Source organism: Panulirus ornatus, chromosome 69 (assembly GCF_036320965.1).
Source record: "Panulirus ornatus isolate Po-2019 chromosome 69, ASM3632096v1, whole genome shotgun sequence".
Lineage (NCBI taxonomy): Eukaryota > Metazoa > Arthropoda > Malacostraca > Decapoda > Palinuridae > Panulirus > Panulirus ornatus.
In genome coordinates this window covers 8,013,125-8,034,229 of record NC_092292.1, presented here as the reverse complement: position 1 = coordinate 8,034,229, position 21,105 = coordinate 8,013,125, and the positions used below count along the sequence as shown (strand labels likewise).

The 21,105-nt window shown below is 40.0% G+C and overlaps 1 protein-coding gene across 1 annotated transcript; it reads right to left on the bottom strand.

The window, feature by feature from the left end:
- Positions 1-19,829: 19,829 nt before the first annotated feature.
- Positions 19,830-20,513, bottom strand: LOC139747649 (obg-like ATPase 1). Its single transcript, XM_071660214.1, has one exon. The coding sequence runs from the start codon at positions 20,448-20,450 to the stop codon at positions 19,935-19,937; it is 516 nt and encodes a 171-aa protein (XP_071516315.1). The 5' UTR covers positions 20,451-20,513; the 3' UTR covers positions 19,830-19,934.
- Positions 20,514-21,105: the final 592 nt, after the last annotated feature.

Below are 21,105 nucleotides of genomic sequence, written 5' to 3'. Positions count from 1 at the left end.
CGCATCCTCACCCACATCCTTACCACACATACACAGAGGATGTGGTGGATGTACAAAAGAAGACTGGAAAACAAGAACTAACAGCGTTGAGCGCTTCTTATTACTCCGTGATAAAGTGTTGAGGGAGCTGGCGTAAGTCATATGAGTCATCACGCACTGGCCGCGGTGTAAACAAGCTTGCCTTAGAGGTAGGAAGTGTGTCAGTTGATCACATAGCTTGAAGTGAAATAATCAAGTTTACCAAGCCTTACTGACTCTTTTTTATGTACAATGGTGTCAAGAAACAGTTAAGTGTGGAAGTACCATGTGGAACAACCAAATAACTTAGCGCAGTGTCTTTTGTGCAAAAGAAAAAAAATCATTCGCGAAAGGGACGTGGAACTGCATCTTTTTAAAGATCGTATGAAATCAATGCACAAAGAACAGTTTGAAGAGTTAGAAGGAGAAGAAAGAAAGAGGTTAGAGGAGAAACTAAAGACAAAAAAATCCTCTGCAAAAAGTGAAGTCAGACATTAAGTAAAGAGCTTTTGAAGAATATTTTCAAGGCAAAACTATGAAATGCCTTTAACTTCAAATCAAAGTAACTGGATAAGTGTGTGGCAGAAATGTTAGGAATGGATGATTTACCAGTCAGCCATGTTGACCATATGGGATTCATGGGACTGATGGCTGAAGCTGCTTCACAATACAGGCTAAAGCAGCGAAACTTTTATTCCTCATTGATAAACAATGACATGTATGAGTTTGTTTTCGATGAAATTGATTGATGTAGTTAAGCAAGATAGCAAGACTTCCTTCACGACAGATGTGTGGTCAGATACCTCAGCAGATGTTTCATTGCTTAGTCTAACTGCACATGGTATCAATAAGAACTCTGAAAGAATGAAGTTTGTGTTAGGTGCTGAACCACTACAAGAATAGCAAACAGGAGAATATCTTCATAGAAAGTTTGATGATCTGGCGATGACACGGGACATTTCTAGTATAAATGCGCACTGTGTTTTGCGTGATAGCTGGAGCAAATATGAAAAGAGTTCTATTCCTGTCAGATGTAAGTAATATGGATTGTGCTGTGAGTAAAATATATGTTAAACCTGGAATATCATAACAGGATGAAATAGAAGATAATTCAGAAATTTCGCAGCATTGCGACTCATTTCCATCAGTCAACAGCACAAGATTAACTAAGAAAAGATTCATGACAGGCTGCAAGAACCCAAGCTATGTGTTGTCCATGATACACCCACAAGGTGGAACTGCACTTTGCATATGCTGAATAGAACACCAGAAATGAAGAGTCACGATGTCAGAATAAGCAACTCAGCATCACTGGATGGCTAATAATGTTCAAATGTGCAAAAGCTCTAGAACCTTATGAAGCTATCATTATAAGATTGAGTGACTCAACATCTACGATAGGTGATGTGATATCTCTTGTAGATAACTTGAAAACCATTCCTCCGTCAAGCTCATCAGAAGTTTCTGAAGCAATTGACACCTCAGTTTCAGCCTCTGAACCATATATCGAATCAATGATTGAGTCACACAAGATAAAAAAGCAACACAGGTAGTAAATATCATGAAAAAATCAATGAGAGCTGATGCTGAAAATGGTTTTTCTTGCTTGAAAGTGAAGATTTGTATAGAGTTGCAACATATCTTGATCCAAGATAAAAGAGTAATTTTTTTTCCTTTTCTCACATCATTGACCAAGTGAAATCATCAGTTGCCAGACTATGTGAAGAGCTGGCTCAGCTGAGCACCAAGGCAAATGAAGACGACGACCCTACCAGAAAAAGAAGAGACGACAAAACACAAGCAATTAACAACTAACACTTATGGAACATTGGATGAGACAATTATCGCTATTCTAGCTTCCAGTAGTGATGATGAAGCGGAAAAGACACTTGCAAGAAGGAGGAGTGCAATGGAAGATATTGAGAGGTATCACAAGGTAAAGAGAGTCAGTGGAACAAGTGAAGGCAGTTTGTGATGGAAGAAAGAAGAGATAGAACGCTATCCTGATTTGGCGAAGGTCACTTGCCGATATTTTTGCTGTCCTCTTAGTAGCGTCCCTAGTGAGAAGCTCATCAGTGGCACTGACTTGATCTGTGATGCAAAACGTGAGCATCTTGTATTAGAAAAGGCAGAAAAACTTTTGTTTTGAAGAACAACTTGTTTATCTTGAACTTTTGATACTAAATGGTTGTGATGAAGGAGCAGCTGTTGATACATTAAGAGTTAAGTTAACCACTTTCAAAAAGGTGGAGGTTGGGGCAAGTGGTTGGTGGGATGCACGACGTGTTGGGTTCCCGTCCCACATCTGATAACACACAACTTGTGTGGCTGAAACCTGTCATAACAATAAGAAACTATACTCACACTGAAGTTTGTAACGAAAGTAGCTGCCATTTGGAAATTGATAATGTTCTATAACGAATGAACAATTCTTAGTCTATTGAAAATATGTAACAAAATATCCTGAGAACATCCACAAGCGCGACCGCATCCGCGAGGATGTCATGGTCTCACATCCGCATCCGCTGTTTTTAATACTGACACCCACATCCGCGTCCGTATCCGCAAAATACGCATGCATGATATCCACATGCACATCCGCATTCGCGGATCTCTGACTTTAGACATCCGATACACGTCTAGTACGGCAGGCCGGTACATTGGACCAGAGGTGACAAAAGCTTTTCCACTTCAGACCAACAAATGTTCTATGGGATCTTCCGACTCATCCCGTGACCTGAAAGGCTAGGAAAAGCCCGCGCCCGCAGCTATTCAACCCTACGAAACAAATGTAAAGTTTATAAGCGAGAGATCTCACGGAACATTTGTTGTCTGAGACTGAGAGCTTTAGTCATCTTGTGTTTCAATTGATTGGGTACTAGTTAGCCGCGCGGCATGACTGGGCTCGAATCCTCCTCGCACATAGGTAGATTGTTATCACCTATTCCTTGTGTTCAGTACATGTTAAATGATATTAACTTTACCATAGTGTTGGAGCAATCTTTGATACTACCTACGACGAGTGTGGACGATAGTACATGCAATCCTTTGAATTTTCAGTTGACTCAATCTATGAGCAAATTTCTCAGAGTATTCCTGTTTCCTAATGCAACATTGATACGGCAGTACTAAGATATTTTTTCTTGTCTTTTGAGTTGAAAGATGTCTTTCTAACACTGTGCAAAAATTTGTCACTGAAGATTTTGAGAGTACATTAAGGTCAATGCAGTTCCATAAATTTTGCCGTTTTCACGACCTAGAAATCATTGACTGCAAATACGGTACGCATGAAGTAGCACTGAGGTGAACACGGGTTGTTTGCTTTATCTTGGTGAGCTGAGTAGAAGTGTGATTATCAGCAGGCATTTGTAGGTTTTCAAATAATTCTTTCCCGTCACCATGTCGAAACTCTTTCTTGAACACAGACTTGCAGTCCTTGATGCAAAGCTATAAAGTTCGATGACGGTAACCGGAGACGAGGGAAGAATGCTTATCAATTCTTCAGACTTATACTCCAACAAGATTTCCATTGGAACATTAATGTAGAGTGACTTCACGTCAAGACTAATTAGCTGAAGTTTATATGTATGTTTTCTAATTTGTTTACAAGATTCTTGTTATTTCTTCTGTTTGACAAGGAAATTTTGCCATTTAGTAAGTTCACAACAAAACCACAAGCGACCTCGAGAGATTATATGTAAGTGAACCAATTCAACTGACTTGTTGGGTTGTTAGGTTTGTGTGTCTTGATTAAACCGTACATATACGGAAGTGAAGGAAAAATTGTACAATTGTTTCACCATGCCATTACGTTTGAAAATTTCTTTATGTGATTGAAATTACGATTGACATTCTCATGAGACTTTGTTCTTAATTTTGTTTAATTTTGGAAGATCTTGCAATTTTTTCAAGTAATCACTTTTGTTCATATCCTGAAAAGGCTTTAACCAATCATAACCCCCATCCCGTACTGCATTGGTGACAATGGATATAAGTAAAGTATTTGACATAGTACCCTAATAAGTCTTCCACAGAAGACACTTGACGCACCTTCCACAATAACTACAATGGTGGTTGTCCACCCACACACATGTATGTACATACATGGCCACACACGCACATATACATACCTATACATATCAACGTATACATATATATACACACACACACACACACATATACATAACTACACATGTACATAATTCATACTGTTTGCCTTTATTAATTTCCATCGCCACCCCTTCATACATGAAATAGCAACCCCCTCTCCCTTCATGTGCGCGAGGTAGCGCTGGGAAAAGACAACAAAGGCCACATTCGTTCAGACTCAGTTTCTAGCTGTCATGTAATAATGCACCGAAATCACAGCTCCCTTTCCACATCCAGGCCCCACACAACTTTCCATGGTTTAATCAGACGCTTCACATGCCCTGGTTCAATCCACTGGCAGCACGTCGACACCGGTATACCACATCGTTCCAATTCACTCTATTCCTTGCACGCCTTTCACCCTCCTGCTTGTTCAGGCCCCGATCACTCAAAATCTTTTTCACTCCATCTTTCTACCTCCAATTTGGTCTCCCACTTCTCCTCGTTCCCTCCACCTCTGACACATATATCCTCTTGGTCAATCTTTCCTAACTCATTCTCTCCATGTGACCAAACCATTTCAAAACACACTCTTCTGCTCTCTCAACCACACTCTCTTTATTACCACACATCTCTCTTACCCTATCATTACTTACTCGATCAAACGACCTCACACCACATATTGTCCTCAAGCATCTCATTTCCAGCATATCCACCCTCCTGCGCACAACTCTATCCAAAGTCCACGCCTCGAAACCATATAACATTGTTGGAGCCAATATTCCTTCAAACATACCCATTTTTGCTTTCCGAGATGATGTTCTCGACCTCCACACATTTTTCAACGCTCCCGTAACTTTCGCCCTCCTCCCCCGCCCTATGATTTACTTCCGCTTTCATGGTTCCATCCGCTACCAAATCCACTCCCAGATATCTAAAACACTTCACTTCCTTCAGTTATTCTTCATTCTCCATTCAAACTTATATATATATATATATATATATATATATATATATATATATATATATATTCTTTTTTTTTTCATTATACTTTGTCGCTGTCTCCCGCGTTTGCGAGGTAGCGCAAGGAAACAGACGAAAGAAATGGCCCAACCCCCCCCATACACATGTATATACATACATCCACACACGCAAATATACATACCTAAACAGCTTTCCATGGTTTACCCCAGACGCTTCACATGCCTTGATTCAATCCACTGACAGCACGTCAACCCCGGTATACCACATCGCTCCAATTCACTCTATTCCTTGCCCTCCTTTCACCCTCCTGCATATTCAGGCCCCGATCACACAAAATCTTTTTCACTCCATCTTTCCACCTCCAATTTGGTCTCCCTCTTCTCCTCGTTCCCTCCACCTCCGACACATATATCCTCTTGGTCAATCTTTCCTCACTCATTCTCTCCATGTGCCCAAACCACTTCAAAACACCCTCTTCTGCTCTCTCAACCACGCTCTTTTTATTTCCACACATCTCTCTTACCCTTACGTTACTTACTCGATCAAACCACCTCACACCACACATTGTCCTCAAACATCTCATTTCCAGCACATCCATCCTCCTGCGCACAACTCTATCCATAGCCCACGCCTCGCAACCATACAACATTGTTGGAACCACTATTCCTTCAAACATACCCATTTTTGCTTTCCGAGATAATGTTCTCGACTTCCACACATTCTTCAAGGCCCCCAGAATTTTCGCCCCCTCCCCCACCCTATGATCCACTTCCGCTTCCATGGTTCCATCCGCTGCCAGATCCACTCCCAGATATCTAAAACACTTCACTTCCTCCAGTTTTTCTCCATTCAAACTCACCTCCCAATTGACTTGACCCTCAACTCTACTGTACCTAATAGCCTTGCTCTTTTTCACATTTACTCTTAACTTTCTTCTTTCACACACTTTACCAAACTCAGTCACCAGCTTCTGCAGTTTCTCACATGAATCAGCCTCCAGCGCTGTATCATCAGCGAACAACAACTGACTCACTTCCCAAGCTCTCTCATCCACAACAGACTGCACACTTGCCCCGCTTTTCAAAACTCTTGCATTCACCTCCCTAACAACCCCATCCATAAACAAATTTAACAACCATGGAGACATCACACACCCTTTGCCGAAAACCTACATTCACTGAGAATCAATCACTTTCCTCTATTCCTACACGTACACATGCCTTACATCCTCGATAAAAACTTTTCACTGCTTCTAACAACTTGCCTCCCACACCATATATTCTTAATACCTTCCACAGAGCATCTCTATCAGCTCCATCATATGCCTTCTCCAGATCCATAAATGCTACATACAAATCCATTTGCTTTTCTAAGTATTTCTCACATACATTCTTCAGAGCAAACACCTGATCCACACATCCTCTACCGCTTCTGAAACCACACTGCTCTTCCCCAATCTGATGCTCAGTACATGCCTTCAAGCTCTCAATCAATACCCTCCCATATAATTTACCAGGAATACTCAACAAACTTATACCTCTGCAATTTGAGCACTGACACTAACTCATCCCCTATGCTTTTGTACAATGGCACTATGCGAGCATTCCGCTAAACCTCAGGCACCTCACCATGAGTCATACATACATTAAATAACCTAACCAACTAGTCAACAATACAGTCACCCCCTATTTTGATAAATTCCACTGCAATGCCTTCGTAACCTGCTGCCTTGTCGGCTTTCATCTTCCATAACGCTTTTATTACCTCTTCTCTGTGTACCAAATCACTTTCCTCAACCCTCTCACTTTGCACACCACCTCGACCAAAACAACCCTATATCTGCCTCTCTATCATCAAACACATTCAGCAAACCTTCAAAATACTCTCTCCATCTTCTTGTTACATCACCACTATTAGTTATCACCTCCCCATTAGCCCCCTTCACTGCAGTTCCCATTTGCTCCCTTGACTTACGCACTTTATTTACTTCCTTCCAAAACATCTTTTTATTCTCCCTAAGATTTAATGATACTCTCTCGCCCCAACTCTCATTTGCCCTCTTTTTCACCTCTTGCACCTTTCTCTTGACCTCCTGCCTCTTTCCTTTATACGTTTCCCACTCATTTGCATTTTTTCCCTGCAAAAATGGTCCAAATGCCTCTCTCTTCTCTTTCACTAATAATCTTACTTCTTCAATCCACCACTCACTACCCTTTCTAATCAACCCACCTCCCACGCTTCTCATGCCACAAACATCTTTTGCGTAAGCCATCACCGCTTCCCTCAATACATCCCATTCCTCCCTCACTCCCCTTACCTTCTTTCTTCTCACCTTTTTCCATTCTGTACTCAGTCTCTCCTGGTACTTCCTCACACAAGTGTCCTTCCCAAGCTCACTTACTCTTACCACTCTCTTCACCCCAACTTTCTCTCTTCTTTTCTGAAAACCCATATAAATCTTCACCTTCGCCTCCACAAGATAATGATCAGACATCCCTCCAGTTCAGCCTCTCAGCACATTAACATCCAAAAGTCTCTCTTTCGCGCGCTTATCAATTAACACATAATCCAATAACGCTCTCTGGCTATCTCCTACTTACATACGAATACTTATGGGTATCTCGCATTATAAACCAGGTATTCCCAATCACCAGTCCTTTTTCAGCACATAAATCTACAGGCTCTTCACCATTTCCATTTACAACAATGAACACCCCATGTATACCAATTATTCCCTCAACTGCCACATTACTCACCTTTACATTCAAAACACCTATCACTATAGCCCGGTCTTGTGCATCAAAACCAGTCACACACTCATTCAGCTGCTCCCAATACACTTGCCTCTCCTGGTCTTTCTTCTCATGCCCAGGTGCATATGCACCAATAATCACCCATCTCTCTCCATCAACTTTCAGTTTTACCCATATCAATTTAGAATTTACTTTCTTACACTCTATCACATGCTCCCACCACTCCTGTTTCAGGAGTAGTGCTACTCCTTCTCTTGCTGTTGTCCTCTCACTAACCCCTGACTTTACTCTCAAGACATTCCCAACCACTCTTCCCCTTTACCCTTGATCTTCGTTTCCCTCAAAGCCAAAACATCCAGGTTCCTTTCCTCAAACATACTACCTATCTCTCCTTTTTTCTCATCTTGGTTACACCCACACACATTTAGACACCCCAATCTGAACCTTCGAGGAGGATGAGCACTCCCCGCGTGACTCCTTCTGTTTCCCCTTTTAGAAAGTCAAAATACAAGGAGGGGAGGGTTTCTGGTCCCCCCTACTTGTTATATATATATATATATATATATATATATATATATATATATATATATATATATATATATATATATATATATATATATATATATATATATATATATGTATATATATATATATATATATATATATATATATATATATATATATATATATATATATATACAAAGGCAAAGGGGATAAGAGTGAGTGCTCAAATTACAGAGGTATAAGTTTGTTGAGTATTCCTGGTAAATTATATGGGAGGGTATTGATTGAGAGGGTGAAGGCATGTACAGAGCATCAGATTGGGGAAGAGCAGTGCGGTTTCAGAAGTGGTAGAGGATGTGTGGATCAGGTGTTTGCTTTGAAGAATGTATGTGAGAAATACTTAGAAAAGCAAATGGATTTGTATGTAGCATTTATGGATCTGGAGAAGGCATATGATAGAGTTGATAGAGATGCTCTGTGGAAGGTATTAAGAATATATGGTGTGGGAGGCAAGTTGTTAGAAGCAGTGAAAAGTTTTTATCGAGGATGTAAGGCATGTGTACGTGTAGGAAGAGAGGAAAGTGATTGGTTCTCAGTGAATGTAGGTTTGCGGCAGGGGTGTGTGATGTCTCCATGGTTGTTTAATTTGTTTATGGATGGGGTTGTTAGGGAGGTAAATGCAAGAGTCCTGGAAAGAGGGGCAAGTATGAAGTCTGTTGGGGATGAGAGAGCTTGGGAAGTGAGTCAGTTGTTGTTCGCTGATGATACAGCACTGGTGGCTGATTCATGTGAGAAACTGCAGAAGCTGGTGACTGAGTTTGGTAAAGTGTGTGGAAGAAGAAAGTTAAGAGTAAATGGGAATAAGAGCAAGGTTATTAGGTACAGTAGGGGTGAGGGTCAAGTCAATTGGGAGGTGAGTTTGAATGGAGAAAAACTGGAGGAAGTGAAGTGTTTTAGATATCTGGGAGTGGATCTGGCAGCGGATGGAACCATGGAAGCGGAAGTGGATCATAGGGTGGGGGAGGGGGCGAAAATTTTGGGAGCCTTGAAAAATGTGTGGAAGTCGAGAACATTATCTCGGAAAGCAAAAATGGGTATGTTTGAAGGAATAGTGGTTCCAACAATGTTGTATGGTTGCGAGGCGTGGGCTATGGATAGAGATGTGCGCAGGAGGATGGATGTGCTGGAAATGAGATGTTTGAGGACAATGTGTGGTGTGAGGTGGTTTGATCGAGTAAGTAACGTAAGGGTAAGAGAGATGTGTGGAAATAAAAAGAGCGTGGTTGAGAGAGCAGAAGAGGGTGTTTTGAAATGGTTTGGGCACATGGAGAGAATGAGTGAGGAAAGATTGACCAAGAGGATATATGTGTCGGAGGTGGAGGGAACGAGGAGAAGAGGGAGACCAAATTGGAGGTGGAAAGATGGAGTGAAAAAGATTTTGTGTGATCGGGGCCTGAACATGCAGGAGGGTGAAAGGAGGGCAAGGAATAGAGTGAATTGGAGCCATGTGGTATACAGGGGTTGACGTGCTGTCAGTGGATTGAATCAAGGCATGTGAAGCGTCTGGGGTAAACCATGGAAAGCTGTGTAGGTATGTATATTTGCGTGTGTGGACGTGTGTATGTACATGTGTATGGGGGGGGGGGGGGTTGGGCCATTTCTTTCGTCTGTTTCCTTGCGCTACCTCGCAAACGCGGGAGACAGCGACAAAGTATAAAAAAAAAAAAAAAAAAAAAAAAAAAAAAATATATATATATATATATATATATATATATATATATATATATATATATTTCTTTTTTTTTCTTTTCTTTCAAACTATTCGCCATTTCCCGCATTAGCGAGGTAGCGTTAAGAACAGAGGACTGGGCCTTTGAGGGAATACCCTCACCTGGCCCAATTCTCTGTTCCGTCTTTTGAAAAAAAAAAAAAAAAAAAAAAAAAAAAAACCGAGAGGGGAGGATTTCCAGCCCCCCGCTCCCTCCCCTTTTAGTCGCCTTCTACGACACGCAGGGAATACGTGAGAAGTATTCTTAATCCACTATCCCCAGGGATAATATATATATATATATATATATATCTTTTTTTTTTTTGCTTTGTCGCTGTCTCCCGCGTTTGCGAGGTAGCGCAAGGAAACACGAAAGAAATGGCCCAACCCATCCCCATACACATGTATATACGTACGTCTACACACGCAAATATACATACCTACACAGCTTTCCATGGTTTACCCCAGACGCTTCACATGCCCTGATTCAATCCACTGACAGCACCTTCAACCCCGGTATGCCACATCGATCCAATTCACTCTATTCCTTGCCCCTGCATGTTCAGGCCCCGATCACAAAAAACCTTTTTCACTTCATCTTTCCACCTCCAATTTGGTCTCCCACTTCTCGTTCCCTCCACCTCCGACACATATATCCTCTTGGTCAATCTTTCCTCACTCATTCTCTCCATGTGCCCAAACCATTTCAAAACACCCTTTTCAGCTCTCTCAACCACGCTCTTTTTATTTCCACACATCTCTCTTACCCTTACGTTACTTCCTCGATTAAACCACCTCACACCACACATTGTCCTCAAACATCTCATTTCCAGCACATCCATCCTCCTGCGCACAACTCTATCCATAGCCCACGCCTCGCAACCGTGCAACATTGTTGGAACCACTATTCCTTCAAACATAGCCATTTTTGCTTTCCGAGATAATGTTCTCGACTTCCACACATTCTTCAAGGCTCCCAGATTTTCGCCCCCTTCCCCACCCTATGATCCACTTCAGCTTCCATGGTTCCAGCCGCTTCCAGATTCACTCCCAGATATCTAAAACACTTCACTTCCTCCAGTTTTTCTCCATTCAAACTACCTCCCAATTGACTTGACCCTCAACCCTACTGTACCTAATAGCCTTGCTCTTTTTCACATTTACTCTTAACTTTCTTCTTTCACACACTTACCAAACTCAGTCACCAGCTTCTGCAGTTTCTCACATGAATCAGCCACCAGCGCTGTATCATCAGCGAACAACAACTGACTCACTTCCCAAGCTCTCTCATCCCCAACAGACTTCATACTTGCCCCTCTTTCCAAAACTCTTGCATTTACCTCCCTAACAACCCATCCATGAACAAATTAAACAACCATGGAGACATCACACACCCCTGCCGCAAACCTACATTCACTGGGAACCCATCACTTTCCCCTCTTCCTACACGTACACATGCCATACATCCTCGATAAAAACTTTTCACTGCTTCTAACAACTTGACTCCCACACCATATATTCTTATACCTTCCACAGAGCATCTCTATCAACTCTAACATATGCCTTCTCCAGATCCATAAATGCTACATACAAATCCATTTGCTTTTCTAAGTATTTCTCATATACATTTTTCAAAGCAAACACCTGATCCACACATCCTCTACCACTTCTGAAACCACACTGCTCTTCCCCAATCTGATGCTCTGTACATGCCTTCACCCTCTCAATCAATACCCTCCCATATAATTTACCAGGAATACTCAACAAACTTATACCTCTGTAATTTGAGCACTCACTCTTATCCCCTTTGCCTTTTGTACAATGGCACTATGCACGCATTCCGCCAATCCTCAGGCACCTCACCATGAGTCATACATACATTAAATAACCTTACCAACCAGTCAACAATACAGTCACCCCCTTTTTGATAAATTCCACTGCAATACCTTCGCAAACCTGCTGCCTTGCCGGCTTTCATCTTCCATAACGCTTTTACTACCTCTTCTCTGTTTACCAAATCACTTTCCTCAACCCTCTCACTTTGCACACCACCTCGACCAAAACAACCCTATATCTGCCTCTCTATCATCAAACACATTCAACAAACCTTCAAAATACTCTCTCCATCTCCTTCTCACATCACCACTACTTAGTTATCACCTCCCCATTAGCCCCCTTCACTGCAGTTCCCATTTGCTCCCTTGACTTACGCACTTTATTTACTTCCTTCCAAAACATCTTTTTATTCTCCCTAAGATTTAATGATACTCTCTCGCCCCAACTCTCATTTGCCCTCTTTTTCACCTCTTGCACCTTTCTCTTGACCTCCTGCCTCTTTCCTTTATACGTTTCCCACTCATTTGCATTTTTTCCCTGCAAAAATGGTCCAAATGCCTCTCTCTTCTCTTTCACTAATAATCTTACTTCTTCAATCCACCACTCACTACCCTTTCTAATCAACCCACCTCCCACGCTTCTCATGCCACAAACATCTTTTGCGTAAGCCATCACCGCTTCCCTCAATACATCCCATTCCTCCCTCACTCCCCTTACCTTCTTTCTTCTCACCTTTTTCCATTCTGTACTCAGTCTCTCCTGGTACTTCCTCACACAAGTGTCCTTCCCAAGCTCACTTACTCTTACCACTCTCTTCACCCCAACTTTCTCTCTTCTTTTCTGAAAACCCCATATAAATCTTCACCTTCGCCTCCACAAGATAATGATCAGACATCCCTCCAGTTCAGCCTCTCAGCACATTAACATCCAAAAGTCTCTCTTTCGCGCGCTTATCAATTAACACATAATCCAATAACGCTCTCTGGCTATCCTCCTACTTACATACGTATACTTATGTATATCTCGCATTTTAAACCAGGTATTCCCAATCACCAGTCCTTTTTCAGCACATAAATCTACAGGCTCTTCACCATTTCCATTTACAACAATGAACACCCATGTATACCAATTATTCCCTCAACTGCCACATTACTCACCTTTACATTCAAACACCATCACTATAGCCCGGTCTTGTGCATCAAAACCAGTCACACACTCATTCAGCTGCTCCAATACACTTGCCTCTCATGGTCTTTCTTCTCATGCCCAGGTGCATATGCACCAATAATCACCCATCTCTCTCCATCAACTTTCAGTTTTACCCATATCAATTTAGAATTTACTTTCTTACACTCTATCACATGCTCCACCACTCCTGTTTCAGGAGTAGTGCTACTCCTTCCTTGCTGTTGTCCTCTCACTAACCCCTGACTTTACTCCAAGACATTCCCAAACCACTCTTCCCCTTTACCTTGATCTTCGTTTCACTCAAGCCAAAACATCCAGGTTCCTTTCCTCAAACATACTACCTATCTCTCCTTTTTTTCATCTTGGTTACATCCACACACATTTAGACACCCCAATCTGAGCCTTCGAGGAGGATGAGCACTCCCGCGTGACTCCTTCTGTTTCCCCTTTTAGAAAGTAAAATACAAGGAGGGGAGGGTTTTGGCCCCCCTCCTCCGTTTTAGTATTATACTATAATATATATATATCTATATATTATATATAAATATATATATATATATATATATATATTATATATTTTTATATATATATATATATATTATATATTAATATATATATTATTATATATTATATATATTTTATAATATTAATATATATAATATATTTCTTTTTTTTTCTTTTCTTTCAAACTATTCGCCATTTCCCGCATTAGCGAGGTAGCGTTAAGAACAGAGGAACTGGGCCTTTGAGGGAATATCCCTCACCTGGCCCAATTCTCTGTTCCGTCTTTTGAAAAAAAAAAAAAAAAAAAAAAAAAAAACCGAGAGGGGAGGATTTCCAGCCCCCCGCTCCCTCCCCTTTTAGTCGCCTTCTACGACACGCAGGGAATACGTGAGAAGTATTCTTAATCCACTATCCCCAGGGATAATATATATATATATATATATATATCTTTTTTTTTTTGCTTTGTCGCTGTCTCCCGCGTTTGCGAGGTAGCGCAAGGAAACACGAAAGAAATGGCCCAACCCATCCCCATACACATGTATATACGTACGTCTACACACGCAAATATACATACCTACACAGCTTTCCATGGTTTACCCCAGACGCTTCACATGCCCTGATTCAATCCACTGACAGCACCTTCAACCCCGGTATGCCACATCGATCCAATTCACTCTATTCCTTGCCCTGCATGTTCAGGCCCCGATCACAAAAAACCTTTTTCACTTCATCTTTCCACCTCCAATTTGGTCTCCCACTTCTCGTTCCCTCCACCTCCGACACATATATCCTCTTGGTCAATCTTTCCTCACTCATTCTCTCCATGTGCCCAAACCATTTCAAAACACCCTTTTCAGCTCTCTCAACCACGCTCTTTTTATTTCCACACATCTCTCTTACCCTTACGTTACTTCCTCGATTAAACCACCTCACACCACACATTGTCCTCAAACATCTCATTTCCAGCACATCCATCCTCCTGCGCACAAATCTATCCATAGCCCACGCCTCGCAACCGTGCAACATTGTTGGAACCACTATTCCTTCAAACATAGCCATTTTTGCTTTCCGAGATAATGTTCTCGACTTCCACACATTCTTCAAGGCTCCCAGGATTTTCGCCCCCTTCCCCACCCTATGATTCCACTTAAGCTTCCATGGTTCCAGCCGCTTCCAGATTCACTCCCAGATATCTAAAACACTTTACTTCCTCCAGTTTTTCTCCATTCAAACTTACCTCCCAATTGACTTGACCCTCAACCCTCCTGTACCTAATAGCCTTGCTCTTTTTCACATTTACTCTTAACTTTCTTCTTTCACACACTCTACCAAACTCAGTCACCAGCTTCTGCAGTTTCTCACATGAATCAGCCACCAGCGCTGTATCATCAGCGAACAACAACTGACTCACTTCCCAAGCTCTCTCATCCCCAACAGACTTCATACTTGCCCCTCTTTCCAAAACTCTTGCATTTACCTCCCTAACAACCCATCCATGAAAAATTAAACAACCATGGAGACATCACACACCCCTGCCGCAAACCTACATTCACTGGGAACCCATCACTTTCCCCTCTTCCTACACGTACACATGCCATACATCCTCGATAAAAACTTTTCACTGCTTCTAACAACTTGACTCCCACACCATATATTCTTATACCTTCCACAGCGCATCTCTATCAACTCTAACATATGCCTTCTCCAGATCCATAAATGCTACATACAAATCCATTTGCTTTTCTAAGTATTTCTCATATACATTTTTCAAAGCAAACACCTGATCCACACATCCTCTACCACTTCTGAAACCACACTGCTCTTCCCCAATCTGATGCTCTGTACATGCCTTCACCCTCTCAATCAATACCCTCCCATATAATTTACCAGGAATACTCAACAAACTTATACCTCTGTAATTTGAGCACTCACTCTTATCCCCTTTGCCTTTGTACAATGGCACTATGCACGCATTCCGCCAATCCTCAGGGACCTCACCATGAGTCTTACATACATCAAATAACCTTACCAACCAGTCAATAATACAGTCACCCCCTTTTATAATAAATTCCACTGCAATACCATCTAAACCTGCTGCCTTGCCGGCTTTCATCTTCCGCAAAGCTTTTACTACTATATATATATATATATATATATATATATATATATATATATATATATATATATATATATATATATATATATATATATATATATATATATATATATATATATATATATATATATATATATATATATATATATATATATATATATATATATATATATATATATATATATATATATATATATATATATATATATATATATATATATATATATATATATATATATATATATATATATATATATATATATATATATAACAAGTAGGGATGATGTGATGTGAGACGGAGATGGAGAGAGTATTTTGAGTGTTTGTTGAATGTGTTTGATGATAGAGTAGTAGATATAAGGTGTTTTGTTCGAGGTGGTGTGCAAAGTGAGGGAGTTATGGTAGAATGATTTCATAAACAGAGAAGAGGTAGTAAAAGCTTTGCGGAAGATGAAAGGCGGCAAGGCAGAGGTTTTGGATGGTATTGCAGTGGAATTAATTAAAAAAGGGGGTGACTGTGTTGTTGAGTGGTTGGTGAGGTTTTTTAATGTAAATATGACTCATGGTGAGGTGCCTGAAGATTGGCGGAATGCTTGCATAGTGCCATTATAGAAAGGCAAAGGGGATGAAAGTGAGTGCTCTAATTACAGAGGTATAAGTTTGTTGAGTATTCCTGGGAAATTATATGGGAGGGCATTGATTGAGTGTGTGAAGGTATGTACAGAACATCAGATTTGGGAAGAGCAGTGTGTTAGAGAATGTGTGGATCAGGTGTTTGCTTTGAAGAATGCATGTGAGAAATACTTAGAAAAGCAAAAGGATTTGTATGTAGCATTTATGGATCTGGAGAAGGCATATGATAGAGTTGATGGAGATGCACTTTGAAAGTAATTAAGAATATATGGTCTGGGAGGTAAGTTGTTAGAAGTAGTGAAAAGTTTTTAACGAGGGTGTAAGGCACGTGTACGAGTAGGAAGAGATGAAAGTGATTGGTTCTCGGTAAAAGTCGGTTTTCGACCGAGGTATGTGATGTCTTCATGGTTGTTTAATTTGTTTATAGATGGGTTTGTTTGGGAGGTGAATGCAAGAGGTTTGGAGAGAGGGGCAAGTATGCACTCTGTTATAAATGAGAGAGCTTGGGAAGTGAGTCAGTTGTTGTTCGCTGATAATACAACTCTGGTGGCTGACTCTGGTGAGAAATAGCAAAAACTGGTCATTGATTTTTGTAAAGTGTGTGAAAGAAGGAAGCTGAGAGTAAATTTAAATAAGCGTAAGGTTGTTAGGGACAGTAGGGTTAAGGGACAAGTCAATAGGGAGATACGTTTTAATGGAAAAAAACTGGAGGAAGTGAAGTGTTTTAGATATATGGGTGTGGATTTGGCAACGGATGGAACCATGGAAGCGGAAATGAGTCCTGGGGTGGGGGGAGGGGGCGAAAGTTCTGGGAGCGTTGAAAAATGTGTGGAGGGCGAGAACGTTATCTCGGAAAGCAAAAATGGGTATGTTTGATGGAATAGCGGTTCCGACAATGTTTTATGGTTGCGAGGCGTGGGCTATAGATAAAGTTGTGCGGAGGAGGGAGGATGTGTTGGAAATGTGATGTTTGAGGAGATGATGTGGTGTGAGGTTGGTTTGATCGAGTAAGTAATGTAAGGGTAAGAGAGATGAGTGGTTGAGAGAGTGGTTGAGGGTGGTTGAGAGAGTAAAAGAGGGTGTTTTGAAATGGTTTGGTCACATGGAGAGAATGAGTGAAGAAAGATTGACAGAGAGGATATATGTGTCGGAGGTGGAGGGAACGAGAAGTGGGAGGCCAAATTGTAGGGGGAAAGATGGAGTAAGAAATATTTTGAGTGATCGGAGCCTGAACATGCAAGAGGGTGAAAGGCGTGTAAGGAATAGAGTGAATTGGAAGAATGTGGTATAACGGGGTCGACGTGCTGTCAAAGGATTGAACCAGGGCATGTGAAGCGTCTGGTTAAACCATGGAAAGTTCTATGGGGAAAGGATGTGGAAAGGGAGCTGTGGTTTCGGTGCATTATACATGACAGCTAGAGACTGAGTGTGAACAAATGTGGCTTTTGTTATCTTTCCCTAGCGCTTCATCGCTTACATGCGGGGGAAGGGGGCTGGTATTCCATTATGTGGCGGGGTGGCGATGGAAATGAATGAGGGCAGACAGTATGAATTATGTACATGTGTATATATGTATATGTCTGTGTGTATATATATGTATACGTTGAGATGTATATGTATGTATATGTACGTGTGTGGACGTGTATGTATATACAAGTGTATGTGGGTGGGTTGGGCCATTCTTTCGTTTGTTTCCTTGCGCTCCCTCGCTAACGCGGCAGATAGCGACAAAGTATAATATATATATATATATATATATATATATATATATATATATATATATATATATATATATATATATATATATATATATATATATATATATATATATCCTTTCTTTTTTCAAACTATTCGCCATTTCCCGCGTTAGCGAGGTAGCGTTAAGAACAGAGGACTGGGCCTCTGAGGGAATATCCTCACCTGGCCCCACTCTGTTCCTTCTTTTCGAAAATTAAAAAAAACAAAAAAACGAGAGGGGAGGATTTCCAGCCCCCCCGCTCCCTCCACTTTTAGTCGCCTTCTACGACACGCAGGGAATACGTGGGAAGTATTCTTAATCCCCTATCCCCAGGGATAATATATATATATATATATATATATATATATATATATATATATATATATATATATATATATATATATATATATATATATATATATATATATATATATATATGTAGTATATATATATATATATATATATATATATATATATATATATATATATATATACGAATAAAGTGTATATGAACGCGCACCTTCATAGAACATATAAAGCTCCATCAACCAGGATCGAACCTGGGACCCCTTGTGCAAGAGGCAGGCATGCTAACCGCTAGGATAAGGGACTGTATAATAGGAAACAACTATTCGAAATACTAAGTACTCGAATACCCTTCGTCCCACTATGGTGAGCAACGGGGTCTATCGGTTGTTTCCGAACAGAACACATAGCCAGCTGAAAGCGTTTTACCGAACCTGACTGTACAACGCGGAGTTATATGAATACGAATAAAGTGTATATGAACGCGCATCTTCATAGAACATACAAACCGATAGACCCCGTTGCTCACCATAGTGAGACGAAGGGTATTCGAGTACTTAGTATTTCGAATAGTTCTTTTCTATCATACAGTCCCTTAGCCTAGCGGTTAGCATGCCTGCCTCTTGCACAAGGGGTCCCAGGTTCGATCCTGGCTGATGGAGCTTTGTATGTTCTATATATATATATCTTTATATATAATTAGTTTTTGTAGTCCATAAAATATGCTGATGCTCTGGTGACCATTCTGCATCCATGTCCAAGTTTCCATTTACTGATCATTCTTCTCAACAGTGTGAATAGAATTATGACAAGTAATTGCACTTACAACCACATAGAAAATATATAAGATATGCTACAAGGAAAAAAGTCACACATTCTTATATAAAAACTTGTTAAAGCATAAAGCAAAAGTTATCATTCAACTCCATTAATCTTAGAAGAGTGATACTTTACACCGTATATACATATGGATTTATAAAGTCTTACCATCATGCCAAATGATATTTTGTACAAGAATGAATGGATACCTGTTTCTTATAAATTCACTATAGTTTCAAGAAAAGGTGTTCCTAATAATTATCCCTCTGTTATGGAGATGTAATGTTGAAGAAACTAAATTTCTATACCAATCACTAAGATGACAAAATAAGAATGACAATCATCCTTCAGTTATGGAGATAAAAAGCTGAGGAAACTAAACTTCTATACCAAACCCAAAGATGACAAAACAAAACAGTAACAATCATCCCTTGGTTAGGGAGATGTTTGCTGTAAGAGACTATTTTTTTTGAACTTGCAGTATAAAAAAAACTCAAGAGGGTAACTTATATCAACAAATAAAAGAAGAGCTATGGAACTTAAGAATACAACTGGGTTAATGAAAGACTGACATCTATCCTGAGAAAGGATTTACTGAAGATATCATAGTTGAGTGCAAATGAACACTGCGACCATTTGGACATAGAAAATCACCAGAAGCACCAGCAATGCCTTCTCTCATTTCTTTTTCAAGCCACCAGTGTTGAACTTGAAGAATATTATATCACCATCTTCTACCACATAATTGCGACCTCTTTGGTGATACTTTCCAGCAGCCTTTACAGCTGTCTCAGAACCTTCCTCCTTAAAATCATCAAACTTCATAACTTCAGCCATGATAAAGCCCTTCTCAAAGTCAGTGTGGATCTTGCCAGCTGCCTGGGGAGCCTTGGTACCAACCTGAATAGTCAAGGCCTTACATTCATCTGGTCCAGAAGTGAAGAAATACATAAGTTGCAGTGCCTTGTATCCTTGAATGATGATCTTGTCTAAGGCACTAGTGACGTAGCTCTCCTGAAGGAACTGGGATTTTGCCTCAGGTTCCATGTCGACCAGCTTGAGCTCGAAGACACCCGTGAACGGAATAAGGATGGCGCCGGGGTCGTTAGCATCAATCCACTCTTTGATCTTCATCAACCATTTGTTTTTCTTCCTAATGTAGTCTTTCTCAGATAAGTTAACTAAGTAAATCATGGGTTTGCTCGTAATAAGCAGGTGCTTATTTAACACCTCAATCTCTTTGGCATCCCAGTCAGCAAATCGCCGTGCTTCTTCTCCTCCTTAATATATATATATATATATATATATATATATATATATATATATATATATATATATATATATATATATATATATATATATATATATATATATATATATATATATATATATATATATATATATTATATATATATATATATATATATATATATATATATATATATATATATATATATATATATATATATATATATTATATATATATATATATATATATATATATATATATATATATATATATATATATATATATATATATATATATATATATATATATATATATATATATATATATATATATATCATACTTTCTCGAGGTCTCCCGCGTTTCCTCTGACACATATATCCTCTTTGTCAATCTTTCCTCACTCATTCTCTCCATGTGACCAAACTATTTCAAAACACCCTCTTCTGCTCTCCTAACCATCCTTTTTTTTATTACTATACATCTCTCTTACCCTTCCATTACTTACTCAATGAAACCACATCACAACACATATTGTCCTCAAACTTTTCATTTCCAACACATACACCCTCCTCCGCAGAACCCTATGTATAGCACATGCCT

What these genes read in the sequence shown, in the direction of transcription:
- LOC139747649 (XM_071660214.1), bottom strand. Translation starts at nt 20,450, where the DNA reads ATGATTTACTTAGTTAACTTATCTGAGAAAGACTACATTAGGAAGAAA.